The sequence below is a fragment of the Phaeodactylum tricornutum genome, chromosome 8 (assembly GCF_000150955.2).
Source record: "Phaeodactylum tricornutum CCAP 1055/1 chromosome 8, whole genome shotgun sequence".
Lineage (NCBI taxonomy): Eukaryota > Bacillariophyta > Bacillariophyceae > Surirellales > Neidiaceae > Phaeodactylum > Phaeodactylum tricornutum.
The window spans coordinates 643,586-665,190 of record NC_011676.1 but is presented as its reverse complement, the minus strand read 5'-3'; the positions used below and the strand labels follow the sequence as shown (position 1 = coordinate 665,190).

Sequence of the window (21,605 nt, the reverse complement as noted above, 5' to 3'; positions counted from 1 at the left end):
CTTTTTGGATGGTTACTTTCTTTTGCTGGAGTGCTTGTGTATCCGAAGATTGTGAATCTTTATGCCCTAACGGAATGCTGACCAGATATCTTCGAAAATCTGTGCCAGAGTGGCTAGCGTGTCTGTGTGCAATTTCATTTGCGTACCCTACAAATCCTACGCGCAGACTGTAGACGACACGAGCTTGAGGTGTGCACACAGTCAGTCGATCCGTTGAGTACCACTGACCGGTTTATTGACAATAAATAAAAAAGAAAGGAATAGAATTGACTTAGTCGCGTTCTAGAATCCGAAATAAAGGCGTTAAATAAGAAGATCACTTTTGGATCCCTCAACAGACCACGTCAGATACAATCCATTGTGTAGGATTTTGATTTGCCAAATATATCGCCAGTGACTGTTGCAAGATCGTGTTCGAAAATACTCGTTTCGCACTTCCAGAAACCAACAATATCAGATTATTCTTCGAAAACGTCAGTAATTGTGAATACATCTTCAAGATACGTCAGTAGTGATAGAACGCAGAATGGGAGACCAGGGAAATCCCCGTGACGTAGTATAAGTGACACACTCACAAACCTGATTTACATCATATTCGTGTTTCATTTCTGTAACTGCTGTCTGGCGTGCTGGCTTTTTGATTCAAACAAGCAACGACTATTTTCATGCCCCTTGGCCATTGCGCTATTGCCAATTGCACAGTTCTACACCAATTCTATTTCGCAGTAAAAGTAGTCACCCACTGCCCGTCTCCTCTTTCCACCCAATGAGGCGTCTATTTGGCACTCACCCGTGGCATGGACCACATTGGAGTTCCCAACGCGCAGCTGATGAAGGATAACAGCAAGATTGCCGCGTTCAACCAGGGGAAGAGTGTTGCCGAGCAGAACTCGTGCACACGCTGGGAGAAGGCCTTCACAGCCTTCACGGTAGACCCAATTATGCAGGAAGACTTGAAAGACGAAATTGTGATCAAGCATCTGATGTGGCACACGCCATGCAGCCCTGGCACCTTTACCGGAAGTGGAACAAGTGACTGTTCCTGGAGCTCTACCAGGTGTGCATAGCCGGTTGAGCGGAAAACAGTCCCAACACGTTTTGGCATAAGGGAAAGCTGGGCTTTCTCAACTTTTGGACCATTTCACTGGCTTTGAGCTGAAGTGGGAGCAAAAACTGATGCGCAAGGGTTTACTGCCGTAAAGTGGAACAGCTTGCCGCACCGGGTGCGCTTCTTAATCAGCATACCAATTCTGCTCTTGGAATCCAACTTCTTGCCAATGCGGTGAAATTGCTGGAGAACAAGTTTCCCAAAGTAATCCTTTGCAATTGATGGACCAGGTACATGTTTACAACATTGCCAAGGATTCTTTGTAGTACATACCAAAAGCTACAACTCACAGTAATTCCATGTTCTTCCAGTCATCAACAGTAGCTACAAAGGGTTGAAGCTGGGTCCATGCAACTTCAGGTGCTTTGCATGGGACTCCAAGCTGCCTGCATGGTGCTTTTTGATTACCATAAGCTCAGGGGTTGACTGACAAGCTGTCAACAAAGACACAATTGAGATGGCAATTAAGCTTTATTGCTCCCACCTTTCCAAACACGTTGTTCCCGCCTGGAACCAGACTGGGCACATGCTATCCATCAAGCCATTGGATGAGAAGATAGGGCTTGCTTCTCCTTAAAAATGACAGCAAAGCACCAACAAGAACTATTCCTTGGCTAGCAACAGCCTCTTCAAAGATCTCAAGAAGGTATACAAGCACATTGCTTGTACCATTTTGATAAAGTATAGCCACGCAATACTGCAATTTGCCACTAAGGTGAGCAATTGTCATAGCTATTGTTGTTGGAACACTCAACTAGCATAGTGCCTAGCTCTGAATATTGGCCATGTTTGCCAGCCTTATTACTGTCCCAGTTGTTGTCTGTATGACGCTGCAGATAGAGGCTATGTTTTTTGGGTCATTACCGAAATGCCATTTGCAAAGGCAGTGCAAAGTGACACGTGTGTGCATCTAAGGATGCAGCAGTTGTGACACGCAAGATGACATGTCTTGCCAACCAAGAAATCATCTTTACATAAGCGATTTTCTCTATTATGGTCATCCCTTGAGAGGTAAAGAAAATACCTTCTCCACGTCTACAAACTGGGATTGAATCAAAGCAGATAAGTCTGCACACAATCAAAGGGTCTCATGTTCATCTGCATTCATCTGAATTCATTTGCAGTTATCTGGATTCTGCGGGATCAATGCATAGAAGACAGTACAGAGGCTACGGTCTCCTTGAATACAATTGACCAGAACATTACTATCCCAGTAATGTGACTATCCGTGGAGAGTAGTACTGATTCTACTGAGACTCCTAAGGGAGCTCCAAGGAATTTGTTTGCACTCAAAAAGATTACATCCATATTTGTCTCTACTCACAATTCTAAATTCAGTCAAGGTCAAACCGATTGAGTTACCAATTAATTACAATACAATTGGGGCCTTACAAGGTTTTCCCCTTTTATTCATCTTACTCTCTCATTGTTTCAACAATACATTGCGTGAGTATAGAAGAATTTGTTAATTTGCCTTCAATTGTCCTTGACGGAACAAATGGAACATCTTGTTCAAAAAGTAACCCTAGACAATCAGCAGATTCTCAGGCTGACTAATGGATCATTGATTGGTTGCGAAATTGATTGTGGGGCAAGGAAACTTGGTACCTTTGCCAAGGACTCGCCTCCCCCGCCTCAACAGCTTCAGCTTGCGTCAGTCTTGTCTCAAGTGCTTTCCGTACATACCCGTCCCATCAGGACACTATACTGAAAGACTTATTTCCAGTCATGCTACAACTGCCCACGGGGAGAAAGGCTCTCCATGCTTTGGGCGTCAACTATGGTTCAACTTGTCACCAACAGCTCATGCTGCACTCAACGCCAGCCTGGTCAATGTCACCAACACACAGTCATTAGATGATCACTTATTTGATTCTGTCATGTATACAATCCTGTGCTTTTTGACCAGTTGGACACCATTGAAAAATCTCTACAAGGACAAATTGTCTTGATCTTACAGTTGTGTTGTGCCGTTAGAAATGTCTTTGAGTCTCAGATACTCAAGAGATGTTCCCGTACCACAGACGGTGCATTTGAATATCAATTAATTCTTGCCAATGTACTCAAGCAATGAGTGACTACTTTTACTGCGAAATAGAATAGGTGTACAACTGTGCAATTGGCAATGGCTCAATAAGCATTGGCGCAATGGCCAAGGGGCATGAAAATAGTTGTTGCTTGTTTGAATCGAAAAGCCAGCACGCCAGACAACAGGTACAGCAATGAAACACGAATATGATGTAAATCAGGTTTGTGAGTGTGTCACTTATACTACGTCACGGGGATTTCCCTGGTCTCCCACCGCGGCTTTTTTGCATTTTTCAGTCAAGAATGACGAAAGACGGGACCCAGAATTTGCCAGTGGCCATGAAGATACCGTCGTATGAGCAAGATGCGGGAGGACGACTCGAATGATGCCAACCGCTTGACAGTATCCGCGTGCAAAATGCAGCATGACTGTCTCTGCATTGTCTATGTTGCTTGTTTCTCCTGATCTCTATCAACGTTCCGCATTGCCATTCCCAGCAGTTCAGCCATTCGTCTCCGCCAACATTATGACCACACCGTCCTCCGGTGCGGCGAGTAGCAATAGCTGTTGCAGCAGTACCTCCCTCGGTGTAACGGCAGGACCGGCTTTTGACACGGCAGCGCTCGCTTTTTTCGGTGGTCTTCGGATACCAGCAAGTCTACTAGCGGGATCTTCGTTGGCTTCGCTCTTTGCGATGGTTCAACAAGCTAAGGCGACCAAGACTTTGTCTCGCACCGAACGTGTAGCTTTGTGGGTGTACCACTCTTCGGCACTCGGTACTTTATGCTTGAGTTTACTTACTGTCATTACCACTACCGTTGGATCTACGCTGTTACTATTGGGACGCTTTGATGTATCCCAATACGGCGATGTATATCACTTTCTGCGGGGCAACTTTCTAATGGAATTTGTTGTTTCCCGTTGGTCGTTTTTGTGCAGCGTTCAGCTGTTTTTATTAGCCATCATGAATCGAGTATTGCTAGAATTTGATCTTTTGAAGCCGGGTCGGCGCACTATTGGTTTGCTGGTAGCAGCCGCTATGATGGGCTTGATTGCGCACTGTTTGTCCTACATAAACACAACCTTGAATTGTTGGCCAAATCTGTTGTACATGACCAAGCAAGTAGTGGAGGTAAGCACAGAGTCGTAATTGCACAGTCTCGCTCCAATTGCTCCATATACAATGTGATCAAGTATTGGTTGGCTCACCGCACACTTTTTTTTCTTTGGCATCAGCTGGTCTTGGATCGTGCCTTGGCGCAAAGGTATCCGCTTCAAATAATTAGCTTGGGTTGCTTTGCCGTGGCACTGCTATCGTCCATCAAGCTGACACTTTCCCAGTTAAGGCTCGAACGAGCATCGTCCATGCCGTCGCCGTAGTTTTAGCCTGAGATCTTCAAAAGCTTTTGCTAAAATTGTAGACACTTATCTAGCTATCGTATCTGTTACGGTGTCACGACACAGTTGAATTGACGGGAATGTTGCTGCATGGCGTTATTAATCGCCGCCTGTGCCTCATCCGGAATTGACGCGAATGCCCGTTGCATTGCGTCGCCATGGACTTCCTTTTGCATGCGAAATAAGATACCAACACTGCGCAGGAGCGTTTCGGGACTTGCAAGATCCTCCTCGTCGTCCACATAAACCAGTATCTCACCGATGATGCGAATTAGTTCCTGACAGGTCTCTGTCACGTCGATCGTATTACGCTCGACTAGATCACACAATCCGCTGTGACAAATTTTGGCTTCGTCTGCATCCTCGCGCAACGGCAAATTCGCGAGAAAAATGTGAAGGGCCGTCTCCGGCTTGACAAACGCGGATCCTCGGAAAGGAGCGTTGCCGATCAGAACGAGTGACGCTAGCGTCGACACAGCATTCTCGTGAATAGCCACATTGTCGGCTTCATCCTTGGGCTGACTGGAGATGGTTGCTAAATGCTGTACAAGACTGTGGGCGTGAGGTGCTAGTACGGAACTCGGAGCGTAGCGGGCAATTTGTGCAATTCCATAAATGGCCGCCCTCAGGAGCTCTTCGTCCTGCCCATTACTAGCATCGTTCATACCCAACAAGGCTCCCTCCATAAGCATGGGAGCGAACTTGGCGGCGGCTGCGGCACCGCAATATTCTACACAGTCGTCAAAGAGACAAACGGTCGCGAGCCGTGCGCGAATGTCGTTGCCGGTCGACAGGTACGGACCGAGCACGGGGAGTACGTGCGCCTCGAAAATCGGGAGGAACTCGTGGCGCAGGAATTTTAGCGTGTATCCAACTGCATCGACGAGGGGCGTCAAGAGTGTTTCCTCTAGCCGCAACAACTCTGCGTATTCGGCGTGTTCATCTTCGCCGAGCGGAGATTGTGGGCTCCCGGAAAGAATATCAGCCGTTTCGCGTCGTCGTTCTAAACAAGCCACCATAGCTTGCATGAACAACTGTACCGTTGCTGACGCCGTACCCACGGTAAACTTCTCTAGCAACACTGGTCCAAACTTGGCGAGCCTGCGATAGATACTATAGTAGATCTCGCTGAGGGAATCTGCCATGGCGTAGAGCGCGTCCATATCGGCCTCATCCTGCTCGTAGATTTGTGTGGCAATTCCTTGGGCTATGAGTGGAAGGTACGTTGCTGGAACACGCATACCCCCGTCTTCGCCATGGGCGCAGGAAGCTTCGTAAATGGCTGCTAGGGTTTGCGCCGACACGGCCCGAATCTCAGCCGAGTACGGGAAGCGCACCAACTCTAGAAATGCGTCCAGACACGCTTCGGATTGCGGAAAGGCGGCACCCAGAGCAACCGCGTGCTCGTAGATGGCGCGAACGGCCTGGGCTTTTTCCTGAATTCTGGTTGTGTTGACGGTGACTTTCGCCAGGCCACGACCGGGTATGGCAATGGTCATACTCTCGGTGCCTTGTTCATCATCCCGGACGACTTGTTGTCGTTGGGTGGCGTCCCATCCGGCCTGGTCGCCTTCAGTGACTTCCATATCCGCGGCTGCGGTGGCGCGTTGCATCAAATGCGGTAGTACGACTCCCGCGTAGGGAGCGTAGTCTTCACCGAGGACCGAAGCGACGCGGGCACAGGCTGACAAGAGCTGTTCGAGTGGTACGTGGGTCGCCCCGGAGTTCAAGTAAGGCACCGCCCAGTCCATCATGTTTACGGCATCGGCGACGAAGAGTTCCCGGTGTGTGTCACCCAAGGCCTGCCCGATGATGGTAGCGGCCTCGAGCGCGGCACCACGCAAGTGGGCGAGTTCGGGATTACCGGTTGCGGCATCCTGCGAGATGGCCCACAGACCAGGAACGACGTGGGAGTAATAGGGGGCAAAGGCGGGACCGGAAGCTTGCGCCAGGCAGGCCAGGCACCGACGGCACGAATCACGACCACTACCTGGCTGCGGTCGGTTCGGGAGAGCGACAGGGGACCGTGAACGAGGGCGTGCAGTACGTCAGTTAGATACGGTACGACGAATTGTGCAGCGTCTACCTCGGTGATGCCGTCGCCGCGGCAGTAGGAAACAATGGCGGTGGAGGCGACGGCGGCTACGTGGGGACAGGGACTGCCGGTGGCGACGGCTAGCGCTTGCAGGAGTTGCGGTCCGTACAGTGTACGTACGGTAGCGTCACCGGGGAGTTCACACAAGACGCCGGCCAGTTGTGTGGCTTGGAACTGGACTCGGAAAGAATGGTGGGTCGGTGCAGCCCAGGTCAAGGCGGCGCGGCCGACGACGGGCAAATGGGGTTGAATGCTGACGGGAGCGGCTTGGACGGCGACTTGGAGTGCGGCCAGTCCCGCGCGGACGGCGGTGGGTTCGGGAGACGAACATAAGCGTTCCACACTGGGAAGGACGACGTCCAAAGCGAGTTTACCGAGTGCCTGTAGTACGGTGTGAAGGAGTTCCTGGGCAAAGGCGGCCGTTTCATCGGAGGCGTTGTCATTGCTATATTGGTGCCAGACGAGGGGTTCGTCGTCCCAATCGTCGTCGGTGCCGTGTACCATGGCGTGTAGACAGAGTTGGACAACTCCGTGCTTACCGTTGGTGCCTTGGAGTATGGCTTGAACGAGTTGGGGGGTCAGGCGATGATGTTTGACGTTGTGGTGTTCAACGAGCGAGGCCAGTACTTGTACGGCTTGGAGTTGTAGATCGACATCCGTGTCGGTGGCATCGTGTGCGACATCGCTGAGTACGGTGACGAGTATTGGTAGGGTGTGCGGCGATCCGGCCAGGAGCGCGGGAACGTGTTCCGCCGCCGAGGTCAAGGCTTGCAACAGTTTGGAGACGACGTCCCGATCGTGTACGTGTCGTATAGTTTCGAGGAGCGGTACGAGACAGGTACGGCCGAGTTGACTCGACCGAGTGTTGGGATCGAGGGTGGTACCACTACTGTCACCGTAACTGTGTACAGATTCGTGAGCCCGGGCGGTGGCGACGACGAGGTCGGTGAGGATGCGGATGACGTTGCCAGGGTGTTGAACCTGGGAGGCCGTTGGAGGGCCGGTATGGATCGCGTGACGGAGTGCGGTTGAAACCAGAGTCGAAACGTCATCGGCCACGGCGGGTGCAAAGACGGTCGGTGCCCGTTCCGCCACGGCAACCAAGAGTTTCAATGAGGAAAGGTCGGCGTGGGATGCCTACGAGAGAGACCGACATTGATTGTGAGTGAGTAAGTAGATTAATATATGTAGTATGTGCATATGCGTGTGTCGTTTCGCAAGGGAGTATACTGAGTGTGCGTGTCACACTGCATCATAGCGTCCCGCGGACTACTAGATCGGGTACGTACCGGCTCGGCCACGGAGGACAGGATACGGCGTACGAGACGGACGCCATCGTCGTGGGAGGCCAGTGCCGCCGTAACGGAAACAATTTCGGCCACACAGTCTCCCACCACATTGGTACTAACACCGGGAGAATCGGAGTGTGTTACAATCCGCTGGAGGAGAGGTTCCATCGCGTCGTGCAGGAGCGCCACGTGCGACGATTGCTGAATCTCCCGGCGCAACAAGACGGCGAGCAATTGTTGGTGGTGTTCCGTACGCGACACCGGTTCCCGTACGGCAATTGCCTGTGATTGTGGCAAGTTCGTTGAAGGCTGCTGCGTCAAGGCCTGTAGCAAGGCACGAATGCGCTGATCCACCGTCCAGTTCCGGAGTACGGCTTCCGCCGCCTGTCGCTCGACGTGGGACGCCGAAAGGAGCGCGTCCAAGACGTCTGTGGTTAGGAACTCGGACATGTGTTTGGTGCTATTGATCGTGGACAAACAAACGAACGAATACAACGGCAAATAAGGGAGGCAGAAGAAACGGAGTGTGGCATCGAGAGACGGGAAGGCCGTCAAGACCGCCATGGTGACGGGCCCTCCGACACCTGGGTGGGGATTCCGGCGCGGCACGCCGGCCTGCCGAGAAAACGAATCCGCGTATGGATCGTTCAATATTTAAATTTATAGTTGGATTTAAAATTACAAAGGGAAGGAAGTGTCAGGAACAATCCGAGCGTCCAACGAGGAAGCGACGGTACACACGACCATGATAATGAACCATGATATTTCTCTGTCAAACATTCTCGGGGAGGCTACCGAGTCGGCTTTGAATGGGGAACCTGGACACTCCAACATTGACTGCATCCATCCGTGCCGTATCGTAGCACTTCTACTGCTGTGTTTGTCCAATGGACAACGATTCCGATGATGACAATCTCTGGGGAGACGAGGTTCGTGCGATTCATCCTTATGTTACAGTCTCGTATCCCTCCTCGCGGGGAATGTCATTTCACTTTCGTTCATGCTCACCCACGCATCGTGTCTCTCTATTCTCCTTTTTTACACATAAACACAGCCCGACTGGTTCGGAGACAACGACGACGACAAGAACAGCAATAAGCAACACGGTGAGGCGTCGACGGTCCTCCCCGACGTGCCCGTCGCACAGCATTTGCTGATTTTACTCGATTGCGGTCCCGATATGCTGCGGGCTTCGCTTCCGGATCCCGAATTTCCCGACGACCTTATCGCTCCCTTGGATGTCGTCCTGCACGCCTGTGAGGCGCTCGTAAGGGCCCAAGTCCGCGCCAGCGTCTTTGCCGCAACCGGACAACGTGATGCGCTCGGGCTTTACTGCTACAATACCCGCCCCCGATTACCCGTTCCAACAACAACAGCAACAACAAAAACAACAACAACATCGTTTCCTAGAGAAGATTACAATGATGATGAGGAGGAGCACGAGGACGACAATGATGACGACTACGATCGCTTCGTCCACGGACCGTTGCCTAGTACAGCACACGAAATAGTTCCCCTCGCACCACCGGGGAAAGCCGCCGTACAAACCTTACAAGCCGTCCAGGATCATCCCGTGCGCGGCCGTCGAATTGACCTTCCCCAGTTGTACGGTCACCGGCACGTCACATCCCCGACCACCACTCCCACTACGCCAACAACGACGGCACCCCATCCGCTCCAAACAGCCCTGTTTCACGCACTCCAAGTCTTTGGTCGCGCCAAGTGCGTCCGCAAAACTACTCCCACCCGACCAGCCGATTGGCAACATGTATGGATCTTTACCAACAACGCCCATCCCGTGTCGAGTGACGGTGACGATCCCGATGGCTGTTCCCAGCGACAACTCCTACAGACCGCCCTGCACGACGCCGCCGAAGCCGGGATAGACGTTACAGTCTGGCCCCTTCCAAACGGACCCGATCAAGACAACGTGGACTCGTCCGTCTACGAACAATTGGAAATGGACGTGGCCCCGTCTACCGCGTGGACGTTGCTGGTTGACATCCTACCGGAAACACACCGTCAGTGGAAACAAGCGCGACGGGCGGTCGGAGTCCCACTCTTGCTGCCGGACTGGAAGGAACGTCCACCCAACGACCCGAACATACAACTCAATCTGTATCGACTCGTGCAGGAATCGCGACCACCCAAGCAATACCACGTACACCAAGAAACCGGACGGTAAGTCGAACTGTCGCCAGTTTCAAGGTCCCCCTCGTTGGATTGTCTTGTGTTGGACTCTTCACAAGAATCTCTCACTCATTGGTCACTGTTGCTCGATCTCCAGCGCTCTGGAAAAACTAACGCAAACCGTTACGGTGCGTGGGAGCGAATTGTTGGAACAAAGCTGGGGCACCGGTCACGCAAAAAACTCTTGGGGCGGCGGCGCCGACCGCATACAGACCTACGTCGAGTTTGGTGGCGAAAAGATACCCATGAGTTACGCCGACCGGGACGCGATTCGGCGATCCTGCAACGCCAATCCAGACTTTGCGTCCCTCATCCTCCTGGGGTTTCACGACGACCAGTCCATTCCGCTGGCGCACACCATGGAACGTTCGTACTTTTGTGTCCCCGACGAGGAGAGCGTTGAAGGGAGTACCGCCGCTTTTGCACACCTTCACGCGAGCATGTTGCGGAAAAAGGTGGTGGCCGTGGGAGAACTCTTGACCAAGGTAACAGCAGCTGCACGACTAGTAGCCTTGGTTCCGTTGCCCGAGGAAAGGGTTGACAGCCACTTCGATGATGAATTACCAGAAATTCTCCGACCCGCTGGAATGCTGGTCGTGAGTTTGCCCTTCGAGGACGAAGTCCGGGAACTGGACGATGACGAGGCGACCAATGTGTGGGAGGCAACAGGGACCGATGTGGCTTCTCCCGACCTGGTTAAGGCCGCCACCAAACTGATCCAACGACAAATCATTGATAGTATTCGGATAGGGGAGAACTTCGAAAACGCGGCTCTGCTCAAAATGTGGAACTACATTGAGCATGTTGCTTTGGAAGAGCCCATGCCGGAACAACCGGCATCGGAGACTATTCTCGATAAGGATCTGGTCCTAGAACGGGCACGACACGAAATTGACGTATTTTTGGCGAACTTGCCCGATGATAGTATAGTCGAAAAGATGCCAAGGAAACGCAAGGTTGAACCCGACGATTCGCGGCTGGACTGGTTTACTATTTGGAGCCGAGATCAATACTTCGAATGTACGAACAGCGACTTAAAAAAGAAACTGAGATCTTGCGGGGAGAAGGTTTCCGGTAAGAAACAGGACCTGATCGACCGTTTAGTCCCTATTTTAGAAAACGAGTTTGGAAAGAGGGTGATCAAGTCTGAACCATTGCTTACCGAATGATGAACAAAAGTGCAGAATAGCCACAGAAGCCACGAAAGGACGGAAGATAAAATTTGTTTGGAATGTACCGTATGGAAGAGCAAAAGGCCAACACACGATTGTCTCGAACGGTGCTCCGAAAGCACTCTCTTTATTTTTCCGGAAGCAGAATCTTTTCCACTTTTTGCAGAAAATCGATGGAAAATCGATAGAGATTGTTCGCGTCATGTAGAGCACTGGATTCCGGGAATGCGATAGCCAGCTTCATCAATGGACCCAGCGTTAGGTCGTGGCACTTGATTTACTGGGAGATGGAGATAGGGTACCTCCAGGAAGACCAAGCTATAAAACTCCTTTAGTTTATTCAAGATGAATTGACCGATCGATAGAAAATTGGACGCCTGCTCTAATGCTGCGCTCTCAAAGTCAGTCTCACTCATTCGCTCGTAATGTCTACCTATTTATGCGGGTGCACTTTTTCTTTGTCCAATTGGTTCCCAAAGGCATCTGATCTAAGCTCGCGCAGAAGTTGCCTGCTCTTTTGCTGCACGATAACATTGATTTTGAGTTTGTGACCCAAAGAGCTTGGCTTTGTGATTTGACAGAGAATTAAGTTTTCATCGGAAAAGTTTTGCCTCTATCCATGTCGAAACATGCTTAAACTTGGGTCTGCTAGAGTAGGCTGATTGATACTGGATGGTTGCCCTTTACATTACTAGTTCGAGAAGAATTGTCAAGGAGCAGTGCATTCATTGGAAATGATGACTCGATAGACATTCTCAAGACATTCTCTGCCTCGCGGAACCAAACATCAAGATTCGGATGAAGCGATTCTAGCTGTCAGGAAGGCATGATTGCTCACTGTCGTGTGTTGTGAAATTCCCAGACTACGAGAACAGCAGCACAGTCGGTCCCGTCAATGATTGGCATGATGGATAGCGAGGAAACGGAGACTGCTGAAAGCGAAACAATTGTAATAAATGAGGCTGGTTCAATCACCCCCAATGTGAACGGCACATTGACTGACGAAGATGCAGGCGCGCAAGAAAATGCAAAAGGGTTGCCACAGACAGCTTCTACACAGTGCTCCGGTGATCCCCAGTCGAGAGCGCCGGTGATGTTGGACGCGAAAGGCAAAAGCAATACTCTACCAGTCCAAACGCAAATATATCGCACGCGTATACCCGCGATCGCTTCAGAGGCTGACGTATTTGGCTCGCAACGTGATACAATCGACGCACGAGAGAAAGCACCGCGCCCTTTTGAATATGAAATTGGAATGGAAGAAGGGAGTGCTGCCTTTGCCTTGCCATCTCCATTACTTTGTGAAGGAGCATCTAGACCAGGCGCATTTCCAATGGGCCTTACTCGTCCCTTAGATGACAACGAAGATTTAAGCGCACACTCGAATCTTTTGCAGTCTGAATCATTTTTACATACGTCGTCCTTGTTGAGCATGGATGAGTCCAGCGGGATATTGGTGGAAGCAAGCTTGGTTCCTGATGATAGTTTTATTGAGACAAGTACAACAGACAATAAACCAACTGCCCTTGTCCAGGCAAACCCTCTGCCAGACACGGCTTTTTTCTTTCGCCCGAAGATAATTTGCACTGTTCTTGGCACACTCATAATAATTATTCTTGCGTTGGCGTTGGGTATAGTCCTTTCAGCAAGATCCATTGATGAAGGAGTCAGTGCGCTAAACGAGGGAAACTTATCAGCATCATCAAGCGACGCACCAACCTCAGCAAATACATTAATTGAGCTGTTTCCTATTGAAGCTTTGCCTACCTACACACAGATGTCACTGCAGGATCCCTTGTCTGCTCAGTCAAGAGCCGTAGCTTGGCTTAAGGATGACCCGCTTTTGGCAAGCTATTCCAATTCTCGTCGACTACAGCGATTCGCACTAGCAACGCTTTACTATTCGACGAGAGGAGAAATGTGGAGTACAAATGATGGCTGGCTGTCGGAAACGGATGAGTGCACCTGGTTTTCTGACCTCGGGAGTGCGTCTTCAATTTGCGACGCAGGCATCTACAGGGCCATTTCGTTGGTAAAGAACAAACTGCGTGGGACTATCCCGCAGGAGATGGAATTGCTGGACTCACTTGTACACTTGCGAATGAATTTCAACTTTGTTTTCGGCCCCTTGGTACCTCAAATTGCAAACCTTATCGCATTGGAAGACCTTCAATTAGCAAATGCTGGTTTACAGGGTCCATTTCCAATGGAACTAGCCTCCCTTACAAAATGTCGAAAAGGCTTTTTCCATTCCAACGATTTTACAGGAGGGTTACCTTCTGATTTATTTGCGAGCTGGACTGCTGTCAAGGATTTAGATTTTGGGCGAAATATGTTTGAAGGCTCCATTCCAGTGGAAATTGGTGCCATGGTGAACATTGTTTCATTGGGATTTGATGACAATGTATTTTTGAGTGGAGAGCTCCCCTCAGAGTTTGGGCTCTTAACTGCTTTGGAGTTTCTCTGGCTTCAAGGAAACTCGCTCACTGGAACAGTTCCTTCCAGCTTGGGAGCTCTCACTCGTTTACGAGAGTTGCAAATACACAACAACTTTTTCACGGGGGCTTTGCCGGAAGAACTGTGTGAGCTGGTCAAGAAAAACAACCTGATTGTAGTTGTGGACTGTTTTCAAGTCAACTGTGATTGTGAGTGTGAATGTGTGGAAAGTTCACGACCTCTTCCATCAGGACTGTTGTCAATGCCGACATTAAATCCAACTATGATTCCATCAAGTGTTAACGTAATCTCGCCAACTATCACATCAGCCAATCGCCTCCAAGAACTTCGGGACAATAGCTTACCTGAATTTACACGCTTAGCTCTTGGCGATCCAACCAGCCCACAAGCGCGTGCTTTTTCTTGGTTAGAGCAAGATCCCAATGTTGATGATTTCTCCGAAAAACGTTTATTTCATCGTTTTGTACTGGCAACCTTGTATGAATCAACAAATGGAGAGGCTTGGATCAGAAACGACGGGTGGATGACATACACTCCTGAATGTGACTGGTATTTTGACACAACATGGACTGCAAGTCCGACATGTCTGGGAGACACATTTGAGTACCTGGTACTGGAAGACAACAATTTACAAGGATCTCTTCCTTTAGAATTAGGCTTGTTGACGGGATTGAAAGCTATTGTGCTGTCGCAGAATTTTCTTTCCGGTGAAATTCCATCAACTCTGGGATCAATTTCTGGCTTGATAGAGCTTGAGCTGAGTGAAAACAATTTGGAGTGGTTCATTCCTACAGAATTGGGTCTTTTGACCTCACTGACTGTACTTAACTTGCAGTCTAACAATCTGAGCGGCTCAATACCAAGAGAAATTGGCAATATGTTAAAGCTGGAGTACTTATTCTTGGACACAAATATCTTGACGGGAACACTACCAATGGAACTTGGAAATCTCGTCAACCTACTTTCAATATGGATCTTTCGCAATGACTTAGATGGTAGCATTCCATCTTCTCTTGCTGACATCTCTCGACTAGAAGATTTGCAGATCGACCGAAACTTATTGAATTACAGTCTTCCGTCACCATTATGGAGGGCTCTGAGTCGGGCTGCATTTATTAATGTTGCTGACAATCTGCTATCAGGAACAATTCCATCTCAAGTCGGTTTGCTACGTCAAGTAGTCATGATCGACTTCTTTGATAATTTGTTTTCTGGCACAATTCCAACAGAGTTTGGCTTGCTCACCAACTTGGAGGAGCTCAGTTTTGTGGACAATATCTTCTCAGGGACAATACCTACTGAGCTTGGTCTTCTTAGCAATATGAGGACTTTATTTCTGCATGACAATTACTTTCATGGAAGTGTTCCCAGTGAACTTTGCAATTTAGTCCACTCACAATCCTTGGATCTGTCAGTTGATTGTAATATGGTGATCTGTACATGTAACTGTGAATGCGACTTATCCTTCAGGCTTTGAGTTCTGAGGATTCATCAAAGTCTGTTGGAAGTCAGTAGAGTTAGCAGCGCATAATTTACTTTTAACTGGATATGGCGAGAAACAGTTCTTTAAATTTCCAAAGCCTCTATATATCACAGCAACAATACCAAAATTGGAGTGTATCAAAGTCAAAACAAGTTATACATCCACTAGGGACGGGGAATTGGGCCGTGTTTCTACGTTCTACCTAACGTAAGCGTGAAGTTCTTCTGCCCTAAGTAAATACTTTCGATTATCACTATGCTGATTCACATTAGCTTTTCAGTCAATGGCGAGACACACAGACTAACTGCAAAGCCTACTTTTAGCTAACTGTAAGTATTATTAAGTTCAAAAGAACACAATGGAATCCTGAAATTCGACTTCCGACACGACACCCAAAACTGCAACAGGTAAGAAGTACCGTAGCGCACCGTGTGGATGAGCAAATCCAGTCGTAGTGGATATGGTGATGTGACATAGGTAGTATGTCACAGCACCCGTAATTCAATCTTGTGTTACGTATCATCACGTCCTGTATGGAATGTACGGTAAACATGGACCTACGTATCCACTACGGTAGGATTAACAGATAGAGGACAGACAGCAACGGTCGTCTGTGGGATCCCTGTCAAATCTCGGAAATCTCGACCGCTTCGGGATGTGGATCTTCACTCCCTGTCATACGCAGAAATGAAAACCACAACAATGGCGATTTTAGCTCCAAGCGCTCAAGTAGCAGCTCTCGTTTGTTCCGCTTTCATAGTATTGGGTAGTCGAAGCGTTCTGGGGCTCGCTTATTGCGGCACAACGACACGGCATCGGTTCCTGACGACCAGGCGAGAAACCAGTCTCAGGAGCAGCGGTCACAATCACTTGTACGGACGGGGCAGTGAAATCTGGCCTCCAAGCAACGGCGTTCCCGTCAAATTGAAAGACTCGTTTCCCAATGGAACGCTACCAGACCATGTCAGACGGACCCTGCAGCAAATTGGGGCCAAAGTGGAACACAAACCGCGTGAATGGCGCCAACTCCTGCCACGGGCAATTCGTCGGATCCTTCGGAGAGCGGCGAAATCACAGGAAGAGGAAGCGTTTCACTCACCAGAGGCACCACCAATGGACAAGACGCCCGCCATGGTGGCTTTGGGACTACTGTGTTTGGGATACATTCGACCACTTGACATCTTGCTGGTGACATTTTTGACAGGGTACGTTGGCATTCTCCATATCATGGCTCAGTCCTTGCGAGCAGACGCTATCACTCCTACGTTACCCGCCTTGCCACCCCAAGGACACGTTCCTACACTAGTTTCTAATCCGCTGGGACACCGCTTTACCTACTCTGTCAACTATGATCGATGGCTCAAACTTGGGGTTTGGGTAGGGCTGCTCGGGCCCGTGCTGTTGCTCGTAAAGTATGCGCTTGATCGGCAGCTAGCTCCAGCCCAAGCATGTGCCCGACCCCTCTTTTTTCTTTGCTGTCAAGCCTTGTCTGAAGCTATCAGTCGCCGTATCATGACACCCCTTCCTCTTCGGATTTTCCTCCCTGTTGCGTACAACGCGGTGAGGCTGGGCTATTTGTGGAGCTGGAGTTTGTCTACCGAAGTTGTCGGTGTCGCCGGGCGAGTCTTGGCTATCGCGAACCTCATGTACTGGTGTGCCAATCTCTTCGGCTTCTTGTTGCCCGTAGCGACGTTGCGGTACATGCGGGCGCATTTTTTCTGTGTCGAAGCCGAGCAAGTCTTGACGCGGCCGGGAATGGAAGATTCCATCGGACTTGTGTCACCATCCTAATGTTTGTACTAATATTAGCTGGACATCCAAAGAACTGCAAAGGCGTCGCTTCATGTGAGTGGAAATATTCCTATGCACAGTAGAAACAGACCGATAGTCCTGATTTATATTCTAGGTCACGTGTTTGCAGGGAATACTGTGATTAGACTTGACTTCATTTGGAGATTGGTATATTTCTACTGATGCGGGCTACAATTGCCATAGAAAGCAAGTCTGGTCACAGTCAGTTCCAGTGTATACCGTGGCGTGGCCGAAAATTCGACCAGTTTTTCCCATCGTCAGTTTCCATTATATTTTGAAACGGTTCCGGGAATCCCGCGCTCGATTTTTTGATTTCCAACGTGGTTTGGAGAGACGGAACACAAAAAGTAACATAAAATCTCTTTGAGAATACTACACTCGTTCACCTTACTGACAGTGACTACGAAGAATAATTCCATCAATAGTCTGCGGTTTTCACATCAAGCTGACCGACATGGAACATAGTAGTACAACTACAGGGGCTGAAGCGCAGAATCGAAAGAAAATAGTTGCACTGGATCTAAAATCTGCCGACTCTTCAAATGAAAACAACATGAGTACACACGATGCGTTGACAACCTTTACCACGGACTCCACACCTGAGGCATACAAAGTCAGCACCTCCGATATTCGAAGATGGAAGAAAGTAGGCTGGAAATCCAAGTTGACTCGTCGTCAAAAGTCAACGGAGTCTTTGGAAGATGAGTTGAAACAGCACTTGCGCGTTGCCGTGGAACAATTGCTAGACAGCTTGTTTATCTACCTTTCGAATCTACCGGAGCCATCTTCCACTTCTTCCTCAACTACAGTCGGACTGACATTGCCGGCTTCAGCGGTGGGCTGGTTATCCCAAAAATTGTTTTCGGATACTGATTTTGGAGCACAGAACGAGGGTGGTCTGGCTGAGCCAAATTCATCTTTGCTAAGCGGCTCATTGCCTGGACGCCTGGCGTTGATCAAGTTTCTGCTCCCCCGTGCTACGCATGTGCGTCTGACATCAGAACGCTGGCCATCTCGAAGAAACCAGAAGGCAATGGAGGCTGAGGATACGATACATGTCATGTGTGACCACAATCCGCGGGGAGATACTTCCGGCTCGTTTTTGGAATACTATGATGCTTTGATACACAGGCCGCGTGTAGACATGCGCGTTTTTTGCCAATGCAAAGTACTTCTGATTGCTCAGGTGCCACCATCATCAATTGTCAACCTTTACTGTATCCGAAATACTTTGCAGATTTTGAGAGTTGAGCGCAGCTGTATTTTCGACCTGCCATCTTTCTTATTACCGGCTGAGAAAAATAATACACGTTCCGATTTCGAAGACCCGCTATCGTCGCTGGTAGCCCCAATAATATACCCCAACTTAGTTCATGCTAAATTATCGTTCTGCGGCTTGGATGAATTGTCAGGGATGAGGGGACGACGAAGAGCAGATCAGACACGCGACCAGCCACCATTGGGTTCTCTAACGGCTTTACAGTCGTTGAACCTTTCACACAACGAAATTGTCTCGGAACGAACAGCTCTCTCTAGCGCAAGGAGAATGCCATTTCTGCAGCGATTGGATTTATCTCACAATCGGATTACAAGTTTACGAAACGCACATTATCGTCTCGGTAATATTCAAACTCTACGCTTGTCCTACAATCGCTTGAGATCAGTACAGGGCATTGACCGGCTTTACTCATTAGAAAGTCTGTGGCTAGATCACAACGAGCTTGAGGACTTGACAAGTATAAGCGGCCTATCGCGTCTTCCTGAGCTTCAAACCTTGCATCTGCGCGGGAATCCACTTGAACTCTTGCGGCTGCGCACGTACCGCATTGGAGTGTTTGACTTGTTTTGTGAGCGCCGCTTGGCCAATTTGGATCAAAATGCAACCTTCCGCCAATTACAGCGGGCTTTGCCTAGCCTTGACTTAGAGCGCCCATCTTTGATGGAAATGAAAGCTTTGCGTGAGCGCACTTTCGCACCGACATATGCTGTTGCACGCCCGCATCGAGACTCTGAAGGTGCAACGGGTCTTGTCACCGAAAATGCTAACATTTCCTCGACGCAAGAAAACGGGAATTTCGGTGCGTTGTCAAGGGCGACTGTCGCAAGCTTCGCAATGCCGAAGCTTACAACAGGTATCAAACGGAGTGCAAAAAGGCGACATGCTCCAATTCGTGGAATGGATGTCGATTGGAAGCAGGGCAGAATACGTCCTTATCAAAGCAACGCATGTTCACCGATTGTGGATTTCACTTCTATTGATGTCCTTGTGTCCATGTCTGAAATTTCTGAAGCACAGTTCGAGTCAGTGACGTTGATTGAAACGAAGCATTCACACGACCAGTGTGAGCAAGCTGGCGAAAATGGAGTTGAGAATAACATCAAAATTGAACCATCTTTGTTTGAAGAATACCTCAGAGCAGCGGATCGGGTGGGGTCGATACCAGTCGACCCGGACGGAGGCAGAGGCACTACTTTCTTCAAGGCAAGCATGAAGACTGTAGTAGGTACCGATAAGGATGGTGAAGTTCCTGGAGAGAGACTAGGAGATGCATGTGGCAATATCGATATTGTTAAGGGCGACGAAGCTGCTGCAGCCGACGAGGAAATTTCCGCGAAATATCCTAAAAACACCGAAGCTCACGATTCACAGTCAATCACGACTTTCCTTGAAACGATAAAAGAAGGACAAGGCATGCCAACCACTAATGCTTTCGACTCTTCTAGCGAGGTACGTGCGTACGTAGGGCTTAAAGGAACCCCATCGAATGTGAATGAAAACACTTCGCCACACTTGCTCTCTATGTCAGTCTTCAATGATAACATAGACATGGACAGTGATTTTGATGATGAGCTCGGAGGTGATCTGCTGTCGAAGGGTCCGTCAACAAGGAATCATGGGAGAAGCGGTGTTATTGGCTTGACGAATCCGTCGCTGATTGCAGAACAAAGCATACCAACAGATCATAATAGAATGAATCGATTGTCTCTTTCCCCAATCAAACGAAAACCGCCTAACCAAGACTTGACAATTCCACAAGCCACCACAGAAGCATTTTCGGAGGCTTCCTTTGATGTGGATGGTGAAGCGTCAACTCCTCCACGGTCTGTCATAGTGAACGACTTAGATGAGGGAAACTGGGACCAGCATCGCAGCCTCAGATCTGAGACATCTTCATGCGTGCAAATGTCGAACGAGGAACAACTCGTCATAAATGTCACATCATTCCCCGACAGTTTGTGGCACGACGACACCAATTCGATCCACAGCGCCACCGTGACGCCTACAAGAAACAAAAATTCTGATCCTGGCAAATTCGTCCTTGCTGAAAGAAACGCAACCTATGAAGGTCCGGTTCATTGCAAAAACTTCTTGATTTACGACAATCTGGATTTTTATTTTCAATTATTTGTTTTTCCGCCGCGGAGTGGGAAAATGTGTGAAGCCGCTGCACCTACCTCGTGGCCTGGGGGCGCAGAAGAAGACTGGCGTGGAGTACTCGAGCGCTTCCCACGTATTCAATTATGGCTAGTTGATCGACAGTTGAGAGAAGCAGCCAACCGTGAATCGATGTCAGCACATACATTTGAAGAATATCGTCGAGTCTGGAGAGAAAGGGTGGTCGCTTGTGGTAAGCCTGCACTTCGGCGATTGACACCAAATCGTACAGCCCGGTACGGTTTTCACGGAGAGCTACTCTGGTCGGCAGCTGGCTCATCGCACTTGAAGCCTGAGACTGTTGCTGAATCCCGGAATGTTCTACTTTGTTTGTCGAACGAAGCTTTTTACTTACTTTCCGATCATGATAAGGTCAGCGCAAAAGCTGTGGAACAGAAGAAGACCTTTCCTATTCCCATACCCGAGCGTGCTAGATTTTCAGATGCAAAGTTTCCACACTCTATGGCCCGGCACCCGCTTTCGCAGCTTCGATCTATTGCAATTGGTTTTGGCTTCCAGCGCTTAACACTGCGATTTCGCGATCTGACGTCGGTAAATGAAGATGATTTCACTTACATTCTACTCATATCCAACAAGACCCAAACAGTGAATTTGCTCAAGGAACTGCAGCAATATGCAGGAGACAAAGCGACAAGTATTTCCGGATTGATCGCGTCAGATAACGCAGTTACTATTGAGAATGACGATCGATACGTGCTTGACGCTGTCGGAGTGGCAGTGGCCCCGGACGTCATCGATACAATTCTGCACTACCAGATCTTACAGCAGCGCTGGAAACACGGCGAGCGTGGGACTGTAAAACGAGTTTGTATTGTAACTGACGCGAAGATATATCTTTTGGACGAAGACTACCTTGGCGACGGATCTGAGTCCATCGATGCAGGGTCGCGTACTCTTGGGGAGCCTACATATCGTCTTGTGGATTCGGCTTCCCTATCACTGATTGATAAGGTCCAGGCAGCCGATGCTGATCCAAACTCTATTACTATTGTGATTCAACCTCTCACCCGGTTGCAACGCTTTCGAAATTGGAGGCTCTTGTGCCACGACAGCCAAGGAGCCGAAAGACTCGTGGAGGATGTCCGAAAAGCAGTAGAGTTTGCGTCGTAAATTGA

General features: G+C 49.3%; 6 protein-coding genes across 6 annotated transcripts; 5 read left to right on the top strand and 1 right to left on the bottom strand.

The window, feature by feature from the left end:
- Nucleotides 1-3,561: 3,561 nt before the first annotated feature.
- Nucleotides 3,562-4,287, top strand: PHATRDRAFT_35746 (predicted protein; the record flags this gene model as incomplete). Its single annotated transcript, XM_002180253.1, has 1 exon — nt 3,562-4,287. The coding sequence occupies one exon, from the start codon at nt 3,562-3,564 to the stop codon at nt 4,285-4,287; it is 726 nt and encodes a 241-aa protein (XP_002180289.1).
- A 295-nt stretch (nt 4,288-4,582) lies between these two features.
- On the bottom strand, nt 4,583-8,483 carry PHATRDRAFT_45915 (predicted protein; the record flags this gene model as incomplete). The annotated part of the gene is made up of 3 exons (XM_002180052.1): nt 4,583-6,412; nt 6,433-7,767; nt 7,920-8,483. The coding sequence occupies 3 exons, from the start codon at nt 8,481-8,483 to the stop codon at nt 4,583-4,585; spliced, it is 3,729 nt and encodes a 1,242-aa protein (XP_002180088.1).
- A 323-nt stretch (nt 8,484-8,806) lies between these two features.
- Nucleotides 8,807-11,379, top strand: PHATRDRAFT_45914 (predicted protein; the record flags this gene model as incomplete). The annotated part of the gene is made up of 3 exons (XM_002180252.1): nt 8,807-8,848; nt 8,974-10,100; nt 10,207-11,379. The coding sequence occupies 3 exons, from the start codon at nt 8,807-8,809 to the stop codon at nt 11,276-11,278; spliced, it is 2,241 nt and encodes a 746-aa protein (XP_002180288.1). The 3' UTR covers nt 11,279-11,379.
- A 796-nt stretch (nt 11,380-12,175) lies between these two features.
- PHATRDRAFT_45913 (predicted protein) lies at nt 12,176-15,306 on the top strand. Its single transcript, XM_002180251.1, has one exon. The coding sequence runs from the start codon at nt 12,177-12,179 to the stop codon at nt 15,213-15,215; it is 3,039 nt and encodes a 1,012-aa protein (XP_002180287.1). The 5' UTR covers nt 12,176; the 3' UTR covers nt 15,216-15,306.
- Nucleotides 15,307-15,911: 605 nt separating this feature from the next.
- On the top strand, nt 15,912-17,012 carry PHATRDRAFT_45912 (predicted protein; the record flags this gene model as incomplete). The annotated part of the gene is made up of 1 exon (XM_002180250.1): nt 15,912-17,012. The coding sequence occupies exon 1, from the start codon at nt 15,924-15,926 to the stop codon at nt 17,010-17,012; it is 1,089 nt and encodes a 362-aa protein (XP_002180286.1). The 5' UTR covers nt 15,912-15,923.
- Nucleotides 17,013-17,487: 475 nt separating this feature from the next.
- PHATRDRAFT_35741 (predicted protein) lies at nt 17,488-21,600 on the top strand (the record flags this gene model as incomplete). Its single annotated transcript, XM_002180249.1, has 1 exon — nt 17,488-21,600. One exon carries the CDS (start codon nt 17,488-17,490, stop codon nt 21,598-21,600), a length of 4,113 nt encoding a protein of 1,370 aa, XP_002180285.1.
- Nucleotides 21,601-21,605: the final 5 nt, after the last annotated feature.